The 10,789-nt window shown below is 39.1% G+C and overlaps 1 protein-coding gene across 1 annotated transcript in view; it reads left to right on the top strand.

Moving 5' to 3' along the window:
- The first annotated feature begins 8 nt into the window (after positions 1 to 8).
- The window catches only part of LOC125350356 (centromere protein P), a 196,499-nt gene continuing 185,718 nt past the window's right edge, over positions 9 to 10,789 (top strand). Inside the window, exons 1-3 of the mRNA XM_048344913.1 lie at positions 9 to 357; positions 3,561 to 3,736; positions 4,274 to 4,362. Coding sequence (XP_048200870.1) covers positions 251 to 357; positions 3,561 to 3,736; positions 4,274 to 4,362 — 372 coding nt within the window. The 5' untranslated portion in view covers positions 9 to 250. The remainder of the gene's footprint in view (positions 358 to 3,560; positions 3,737 to 4,273; positions 4,363 to 10,789) is intronic.

Raw genomic sequence — 10,789 nt, 5'->3', positions numbered from 1 at the left:
TGAAAATTTGGGCTGTATCTAGAAACGAACCAATTTTCAAAAGAGGGTCAGGACTATTTAGAAATAGTTTTAACAACGCAGAATGGGTGTCAATGACTTGTAATATTGTTTGGGCATAGGGGTGAACGCGCGTCGCCTTGATGCCTCGCCCCATAAATCTTCGAGAATGGTTAGCGCCCAGATGGCGCGCTACTTGAAGCGCCGAGATCAGGCTGTCGCTCGCGGCTGCGCGCGCGGGTCAGTGTGAAGCATGGAAGCTGGGTGGGCCGAGGTTCGCGCCTTGGAGGCAGAGATAGCAGAGCTGCAGCGAGCCTGTGAGAAACTGCCGGCACCCCAGGAAAACGCGTCCCGAATCCAGTAAGTGGCCCCCTCTTCCCCTTCAGGCCCTTCGGTGACATGTCAGTGGGCGAGGCCGGTGAATGTCCTGACAGCTCCAGGTTCCGACTACTCACGGACCTGGTGCTGCAACGTAGCCTGGGACAGACGTGCCAAATAGTAGACTTGAACCAGTATTGGAGCCCTGTTATAAGCAAGTTACAGTGTAATACCTGGTTTATAGGCGACTACGGTCTTTTTCCTAAAGGCTTTATTTTGTTGATGAATGCCAAGGAGAAAGATGTATCTTCCCTGACTGGATAATCTTAACTGCCTCACGCAGCAGTATCTAGTTGGGATTTGTTAGGCTTTTTTTTATCGGGGGGCGGGGAATCACCGAGCCATATTAAGTGGCACAGATTTTTCATTTATGTTAACATCGTAAGGGACAGGGAATGTAGTTCAGTGTTAGAGCGCTTGCCAACCATGGGCAAAGCCCTAGGTTCAGTCCTGACATGGGGGAAAAAGAACACCTAAACAGATTTTTTTTAAAACATAAAAAATAAGCTTACATCAAGAAAAGTACTTTGAATACAGTCACTATATTTACTATGTAGTTGATAAAAGAATCAACTCTGCTATGGTAAAATTCCCTTTTAAAGCTAAGGAACATGAGAATCAGAAGTTGCCAAGGTCCTCCAGAAATCCATACATAGTTCAGGCATTCTTCTTAATTTGAGAGTGCAAAGGGGGAGAAAGAACTGTTAATTTTATATCTTCTCAAATTTGGAAACCATCTCTATTGTCTAATCAGGACAAATTTGACACAAAACAATGTCTTTTTTTCCCCCTAAGCTAAATGAACAAGAATGCTAGTAAATGTCAAGGAGGAGAGGGTCTAAAGAAAGTAGGGGAAAAGCCGTGACTGGTAAAAGGCAGAAAGAAACAGACCAAGGGAAGGTACTCCTCCTAAAATCAGAGTAAATATAGTGAACATTCTTGCTATTATAGTTGTGACAATTCTTAAGATCACTTGGGAATTAGTGAGATTTTTCAGGTTTTAGCCTTATCCCCATCTACTGAGTCTGAATATGCATTTTTACCAAGAAACCCATCTCCCACCTTGCATAATTATGTGCACATTTTTAATATATAATTATTGTGCATTGGAAATTTTAATATATGCATTTTTGTGGCATTGATTGTGGTACAGGGTCTTGAGCCTGTTAGGAAAACTTTCTAACACTTTAGCCATGCCCTCTAGCTCTTCTTTGGGAGAAAAGTTTCTTTACTAACCACAAGATGTCATTATTAGCCCAAGATAATACAGTGTGTTTAAGAATTAGAATCCTTTTTGGCAGTGGTTGCTTGACATAAGCATATAGCTACCATTTACAAGAAGCCGTTTTAGTTAAGCCACATCTTATTATAAAAATTGTTTATCTAGGAGCTGGAGAGATGGCTCAAGTGTAGAGTGTCAGCTGAGTAAGAATTGCTTTTCCTAACAAGTTTTGGCCAGGTGTCCTGGCTTTGGTTGATTACTTGGATAAACTTAAGCTAGACGTTCAAGATTGTAGCCCAAAATTCTGACCAATCAAATCAAAGGCAGTTATTCACTAGGGAAATAACCTAGGTGGATTGCCTGTCCAGCACACTTGTTTATTTGGCTTCCCATTAGTAGCATACCCTCTGCAGAAGTAAAATCTTGCCATTCAGTTGAGTTGGTGTGCTTATTTTCATGTAGCACCCCAACATTTGGAGACATTGCCAACAAGAATGGAGTTGGGAAAGTCAGAGGAGTCTAGATTGTGAAAGACATGAAATGTCATTCTGGCATATTGCAGCACAACTGTTACCATCCTCTTGCTTTGGCTTCCTAAAGCAGGATAAATTATATAGCTTTATATAGCAAGACTTTGTCCAAAACAAGAAAACATAAAAAAATGTTTTGTATCTAGGGTTTTATGTTAAGTTTTTCTTCATTACTGTGGTGGGTATATGGACCAAGCATATATGTGTGTGTGTGTGTGTGTGTGTGTGTGTGTGTGTGTGTGTGTGTGTGTGTGTGTGTGTATGTGTGTATGGTGTTAGGGCTTGAATTCAGGGCTTCTAGCTCTCTCTCACTTTGCACTTTGTTCAAGGCTTGTACTCTACCACTTGAGCTACTCTATGTCCAACTTTTTGATGGTTTCACGGACTTTCCTGCCTTTGCTGGCTTCAAACCATTTAAATGATTTTTAAATGGAATAGATAGGGGAATTGTAGACAGATGATTCTGCTATATCCATGTATCTAAAATTTAGAGCCAAATTGCCTTCTTTCCCTCGGATCCTGGCTCTTATTCACTGAATAATCTTGATTTGGTGATTTCCTCCTGTTCTTCAGATTGCACCTTAGTAAAATTATACTCAATTTCATAAGCTATTGTGAGGACTGACTTAACTTGTATGTGTGTGTGTGTGTGTGTGTGTGTGTGATCATCTAGAACAGTACTTGTCTCTTAACTAATACTTATTAGTAAATAGTTGACTTTTTATTTTTTGGTGGTATCAGGGCTTTAACTCATTGCTCCACAGTTTTACTGTCCTTTGAATTATAGCTGGTGCTTTGCCATTTGAGCCTTGCTTCTACTCTGGCTTTTTGCTAAAAAAGCAAGTCTCTTGGACTTCTTTGTCTGGCCTGGCTTCAGACCTCAATTCTCTTATCTCAGCCTCTTGAATAAGTAGGATTATAGATGTGAGGCACTCATGTCCAGCTTTTTAAATTCAAGTTACATATTATAGATTTTTTTGAGGTAAGTTTCTTTGCCATATAACCTAGGTATATAAATGTAGTAGTATAATTTAATTTTGCTTTTTGTTGAAATTAGAAATTGTGATGGCAGTCACATTGGACTTGAGACACTTCTTATATAGTTTTAATGTGAAGAGATGAAGAGTAACAAAATGAGAATAGTTTTAGAAAAATTAGGGTATTAAAGGAAATACTTCTATTTTTGTTGTTGTTGGTCGTGGGTCTTGACTCAGGACCTGTCCCTGAGCTTTTCTACTCAAGGGTAGCACTCTACCACTTGGTTAATTGGAGATAAGAGTCTCATTGACTTTTCTGCCTATGCTGGCTTTGAACTGTGACCCTTAGATTAAAGCCTCCTGAGTAGTTAGAATTACAGGAGTGAGCCTCCAGCACCCAATTTAAAGGAAATGCTTCTTAATAGTTGGGTTAATTTTCTGGTATTTGCTTTGTAGAAAATCACTTCAAGAAATACTCCAATCAGATTCTGAGGGACAGAAATCTTCAAAAGACCTGAAAAGTCAGCTTGAACATTTAAAAACAGAACTTTCATTTTTAAGTTCGCTTACTGGCCTCAATATAAGAAATTACTCCAAGAAGGACTTAGTGAGTGCTGGGATGACAGAAAAAGGTAAGTGTTATTTTAAATTTGAAAGTGTTTGTTTGGTTATTTATTTTTTTTTTTTTGCCAGTCCTAGGGCTCGAACTCTGGGCCTGGGCTCTGTCCCTGAGTTGCTTTTGCTCAAGGCTAATATTCTACCACTTGAGCCACAGTGCTACTTCTGGCTAATCTGTTTGATGCACATTTTTCTAGATTTGTTGTTGTTGTTGTTTTGCCAGTCCTGAGCCTTGGACTCAGGGCCTGAGCACTGTCCCTGGCTTTTCTTTGCTCAAGGCTATCACTCTAGCACTTAAGCCACAGCACCACTCTGGCCATTTTCTATATATGTGGTGCTGGGGAATCGAACCCAGGGCTTCACGTATATGAGTCAAACACTCTTGCTACTAGGCCATATTCCCAGTCCCATTTTTCTAGATTTTTAAATGCAATTTACTAATATACCCTGTTACACATCTATGTACATGTATTATAGCTATTCATACAAACATAATAGGTACTTGAAGGAAAAATGTTTTTTGCCTTTAAAATATTTGTTCTAATTTGCAGGTATAAAGAAGGTTATGCAGAGACACAGATTATCAGGAAATTGCCGCATGGTTACATTTCAACTTGAATTTCAGATTCTGGAAATTGAGGTAAATTAGGGATTGTCTTGGTAATGATATCCTATGTCATAAACAGTCCCATGCTATAGCTTCTAGCAGTGACTGAGCTGAGTTGCTGAGTCACACTTCCCTATGGCACAATTGTATCATTCAAGATTTTTTGTTGTTGTTATGTTTTTGTTTTTAGTACTAGTACTGTGGCTTGAACTTGGCTGGAGCACTGTCCTTTAGATTTGTTTGTCTTACCACTCAAGCCACAGCTCCACTTCTGGCTTTTTGGTTCTTATTTGGAGATGAGAGTCAAGGATTTTTCCCTGCCCTGGCTGTCTTTGAACTTAGATCCTCAGATCTCAGCCTCCGGAGTAGCTAGGATTACAGGCTTAAGCTACCAGTGCTTAGTTTATCCAAGATTTAGGTAAATACTCCATGGTACTCACATGGTACTTTTGTTGCCGAGCCCATAGATGGAGCAGTCCTGGATGTCATCAGTAGTTGGCAAATGGACCTTTCATCTATTATCATTATTAATTACCAGCCTTTTCTATTTATTTAGTACTGATGAATTGAACCCAGGTCTTCATGCATACTAGGCAAGCACTCTACCATTAAGCCATTTTCTCAGCCTTGAAATTTTTTTTGTGTGTATGTGTCTTCATATCGGGTCTTGGACTCAGGGCCTGGGCACTGTTCCTTAGCTTTTTTGCTCAAAACTGTCACTCTACCACTTGAGCCAGAACTCTACCTCCAGCATTTTGGTGATTAGTTAGAGATAAGGGTCGCATGAGCTTTGCTGCCCAACCTGGGTTCAAAACAGGATTCTCAGTTCTTCTGAGTAGTTATGATTATTAGTATGATCCACATCAGCTCATAGCATGTTTAACATTGTGTGTGTGTGTGTGTGTGTGTGTGTGTGTGTATTTTGTTACTGGAGTTTAAACTCAGGGCCTTGTTCTTGCTAGGCAGGTGTTCTGCCACTGAGAGCTACCTCTTCAGCCCATGGGTGGGAATGAAGACACAAGAAGCTGTTTGGGCTCATCAATAAAGAAAGATACAGAGCAGATATAGAGCAGTTGTCATAGTCATGTCCTGCAGAAATGCTGTCTTTAAGCACTAAATAGCAGGTGCCAGGATTCTTTAACCTTGCTGTCACAAAACAACCACTACTACCATCAACACACACACACACATACACACACACACACACACACACACACACACACACACACACCCCACCCCCACCCCCACACCCCCATTGCAGATTGTCTTGTTTTGTATTGGCCAGAGTCAGGACTGCATATCTCTGTCAGGTAGCTTCTTCAAGAAATTGAGGGGTGAGGTTCAGGTATTTGGCTGGGTTTTACTTATTTTGTAAAAAATATTTTGAAAAATTATCTGTAAATAGTTGTACAAAGAAGTTGCCATTTAATAAAGCAGTTTACAAATATGAGGTATCTTGATAGGTATTACCCCTTTCAACATTCTCTTTGTTGTTGGAGGTATGGAGTTACTGTGGCTGGCCTGGATAGTATGGGGACAGCTAGGGAATGATACTTAGTATCACCTTACAACATTGCCAAGATGACCAAGAAATTCAGTGTGGAATTTCAAAAACTTATTGAGCATGATACAACACATAATTCAGCATTTTCATGTGTCAAGAGCAAAATGGTTAATGGACTTATGGGAGTTGTACTGTTCCCAGGAGGGCACCATCACCAAGGTAATGTCATCATTCTCCAAGCTCTAAATATTGCTTTTATTGTATGTGCTTGTCATGGGACTTGAACTCAGGGCTTCACACAACACATTTGCTCTGCCTTTTTTTTTTCCTGCCTGGGTTCTCTTCTAAACACCATCCTTAGGTCTGATCTCAGCCTCGTGAGTGGGTAGGATTTACAGATGTGAGCCACCAACTTCTGACAGAAGGTCATCTCTTGAAGTCTGAAATAAAGCATGTTCCCAAATGGATTGTATCATTTAGATTAGTCAGCCTGTCCCAAGACCCTAGTCCTTTCCTTCTGGTGGCATGGAGACTTCAGGTTTTCCCATTGTAGATGTTTGTATAATCGGACCAAGTGTATTTTCTTTCTTTTTATCTGTGGTGATCCTGACGTCAGAGAGGTTGCATTCCACTTCTGCACACTGGCACACATTAATGGATTCTGCCTGCAGATTGTGGCAGGTTGGTGGTCATAAGCCTGAAATCCAGCTCCTTCTCTGAGAACTTCTATACTATATGTATTGTCGAGAAAACTACTGAGAGGCATCTTAGTGCATCTTGGGGTTTTCAGGCCTTCTCTGCTGCATATGTTTATATTTTCCACAGTTACTTCAGGGATTATCTGGGAGAAGTAAGGCTGTGGGGAAAACGAGTCTCATCCTTGCAACACTTGTGTAAAATCCAACTGAAAGAGACTTCTGAGATTGTGTTGAACAGGCTTCTTGTGGCATTGCACTTTTAGGATGACTTTTGTGGGCAGAGAATAGTTAAGTGCTTTTTAGTTGGAGATGTGACCTGAGAGATGAGATAGACTGAAGTATTTTAACTTCCCTTTAAGTTGCATACTTCTGGCAGGCATCTTAAGCCAGTGAAAAGATGGAGTAAAAATAAGTAAATATTGGAGACAACTAGGAGTTTCTGTCCAATCTGCTTAAGGGTTTGTGGTGGAAAAAAAAAATCTGAAAGGGACTATTTGAAAGACAGAACATTATAATTGCTGAATATAATTGCTGAAACTCTATAAAGAGATGTGAGTTATCGTTTAAAAGTATGTAGTTCCACTGGGCACAGTGGTTTGGGCCTGTAATTTCAACTACTCAGGATATGGTCATTGAAGTCATGTGGATTATGGTTTTAGGCCTGCCTGGGAAAAAAAGTAAGATCCCATCTCAAATCAATAAGCTGGTGTGGTTTCACACCTGTGATCCCAGCTATATGAATAGTAGGGTCATGGTCTGAGGCAAGCCCTAGGCAAAATACGTGAAAAAATAACTAAAGCAAAAATGGGCTGGGGTTCAGGTGGTAGAGGGCCTCTTTGCCTAGCAAGTGTAAGACCCTGATTTAAAAATTTTAAATTCCAGTATTAAAAAAAGAGAATAGGTACACGGGTGTTTGGAGACTGAATGGTCTTGCTAACAAAGTGATGGAGAAGTATGTTTTCCCTCTCCCTCTGTGTTAAGAGCATTCATTTTCTCTTGGAGCATTTTTAATTTTAGGATTTTTGTTTTGTTTTTTGGTGCTGATACAGGTGGTGAACTCAAGGCCTCATTCTCTTGATTAGCTTTTATTGCTCACAGCTACCACTCTACCACTTGAGCCACACCTCTACTTCTGACTTTTTGTTGGTTAATTGGAGATAAGAGTCTCATAGGCTTTCTTGCTCCGCTGACTTGGAAGCCTGAATTTCAGAACTCAGCCTCCTAAATAGCTACGATTGCAGCCATGCACTATCAGCACTGGTCTGATTTTATGATTCTTGAAGATGTAACTACTAAGATTTCGGAAGCAGTGGCAGACAGCAGCAGAATTGATTTGCAGACTTATCTTTTTTTTTTGGCCAGTCCTGGGGCTTGGACTCAGGGCCTGAGCACTATCCCTGGCTTCTTTTTGCTCAAGGCTAGCACTCTGCCACTTGAGCCACAGCGCCACTTCTGGCTGTTTTCTGTATATGTGATGCTGGGGAATTGAACCCAGGGCCTCACGTATACGAGGCAAGCACTCTTGCCACTAGGCCATATCCCCAGCCCTGCAGACTTATCTTTTAAGATTTTTTTTTTTTTACCATTTTACATAATGAGCACATTTTTTGCTGTGAGATGGATAGGAAAAAAGTAAAGACACAGAACCTTTCTGTTTTTGTTTTTGTTTTTTTCTTGGCAGTACTTGGGTTTGACTTTAGGGTCTCAATTTTTCCCTAGGCTTTCTTGCTTGCTCTTATCTCCAACCCTGTGATCTCATTTTCTAAAATCAAACTTACCACTAGAGGGAGATGTTTAAATGTCAGAAAATTGAAAGTAAAAGTAACTTTACAAAGTTGTATATATTTAGTTTTACATAATAAAAGTGTTTTAACATAATTGAACAAAAAGTGACATAAAAATCATATTAATGTTAGAACTGCAAATAACTTTATGTATTATCTAGGCCAACCCTCTTATTTTATAGGGAAATCCATGCAGCTATTGTTTTCAAAGGTGGCCAAACATAATTGTTCCTCAGATTTGTAGTCTAGTGTTGGGAACACTATAGTAATTGTGAGGAGAATTAACATGCACAGTATTAACTTTCCATAGTACATGCAGCATAATCAAATGAGTGCAAGTTTGTGGGAAAAGTGGCAAATAATGTGTAACAGTTCTGCCTGAAACACAATGATTTTTAAAAAAAATAGCAACATTTTTCTTTTTTGTGCAAAACTGGAGTTTTGACTCAGTTCCTCAAGCTTGCTAAACAGGCGCTATATCTCTTGAATTATGCCCCCAGCCCTTTCTTCTTTAATTATTTGTTAGATTCTTGTAGTTTTGTATGGGTCAGCCTTGGACGATGAGCCTCCCACCTCTGCCTCCTGAGTAGCTGAAATTATAGGCATGAACCACTGCACACAGCCCAAAATAGGAATTTTTATTTTGACTACCTTATATTAGTTATCTGAAGGGAGGAATGCAATCATTGTTTTATCTCTACCAATGTTAAAATAGAAAAAATTTAAATCTAAAGAATATATTCTTAATTTTCACAGGTTGTGAAGTTAATTTGCTTGTTTTGACATTTGAATCAAAGCATTGAAATTCTAATATAGGGTCCTTCATGATAGGATATAAATTTTGTTAACAGGGCCTTTTCTTATAGATGTCTCTACATCTAATTCTTTAAAACAACAACAGTGTTTGGAAACTGGCATTTTGTGGTTAAAGCTTTTTTATTCACTGTATGCAGTGTATATTACTCGTTTTTCTCCCATTTTCCCCCTCCTGTTCTTGCCCACAAATTGCATAGTTTATTTTTTACATAGTGTATATTGAATACCATGTCTGTATTTGTTTATCTTTTTTCCCTCCATTCCTGTGAAGTTTTTAAGTTGTAGAGAAGAATGGGAAGTACAGGCTTAAATTAAACCATGGTAGAAAAGGATGAGCTACTGAGATTAATGCGGGGATTATGGGTTCAGAGTATTTATAATAATCCTACCCCTTGTCTGCCCACTGGGGAACAGTGATCTGGTTATCAGGACCACAGGAGAGAGAGGAAAAACAATTATTTTGAAGTCTACATTTCAGGGGCTCAACATAGGCCATACATACAAAAAGTGGTTGGCAGTGAAATCTCAATCTTGAGTTGTTAGGGTGACCTGCCTATCTTAATGGGTGAAAAGCCAAAATCTAACATGTATTTCCACACATTTAAACTATAGGTAAGATTTGCTTCTGAGAGTTTTGCTTTCATTTTTCATTTCCTCCCTTAGTAACAGCTCTGTTGAAATAAGTTATCCATTTAAATTCAGTAACTTTTAGCAAATTTAAGAGTAGTGCAACTAATATTCTTCAGCAAATTTGAGAGTGTTCTCTTCTGCTTACAAATCCCATCTTCATTATCCTCTTTTTTTTTCACACAACCCTAAGCAACTAGTAAACTGTTTTCTATATATTTGTTTTCTTCTTTTGGACATTTTAAACATGGAATCATAAAATATGTTCTCTTGTGTCTAGTTTTCTTCATTTAATATATTTTCAAAGTCCATGTTCCCATGGACTTTGATTGTATGATATGTCAGCACTTTTTTTAGTTGAATAATATTATTGTGTGGATATACCACATATTTATTTACTTATATATCACATTTTATTTATACAGTTTGTCAGTTGATGGTGGTTTTCACTTTCTGGTTATTGGTAATAATGCTGCTATGAACATTCATTTAAAAGCCTTTTCTTTTCAAAACTAGGATTTGAACTCAAGTCCTCATGCATTCTAGGCAAGTATTTTACTTGAGGCATGCCTCATCCCTTTTTGTTTGTGGTTTTCCAGTAAGGTTTTACATTTGCCTAGGTCAGCCTCACACTGCAGTCCTGCTACCTGTGCCTCCTGACTAGCTGGGATTATAGTCATGAGACACCACTTGACAAGTTTTTTTTTTGTTTTTGTTTTTAATTTATTTTTACAAGTTCTGGGCCTTAAACTCTGGACATAAGTGCTGTTCCTAAGCTCCTTTTGCTCAAAGGTAGTACTCTACCACTTGAGCATTACTTTTTCAGTGATTAATTGGAGGTAAGAGTCTTCATGACATTCCTGCCTGAGCTGGCTTGGAACCATGTTCCTCAGATCTCAGCCCCCTGAGTAGCTAGGATTATAGGCCTGAGCCACTAGCACCCAGCCACCACTTGGATATTTGACTTAGTCTTGGCTGTATAGTAATAGAATTGCCAGATCAAATGGAACTACCAAATGATGACTAATGAT

Source organism: Perognathus longimembris, chromosome 1 (genome assembly GCF_023159225.1).
Source record: "Perognathus longimembris pacificus isolate PPM17 chromosome 1, ASM2315922v1, whole genome shotgun sequence".
Lineage (NCBI taxonomy): Eukaryota > Metazoa > Chordata > Mammalia > Rodentia > Heteromyidae > Perognathus > Perognathus longimembris.
This window is presented reverse-complemented; position numbering and strand designations above follow the sequence as displayed.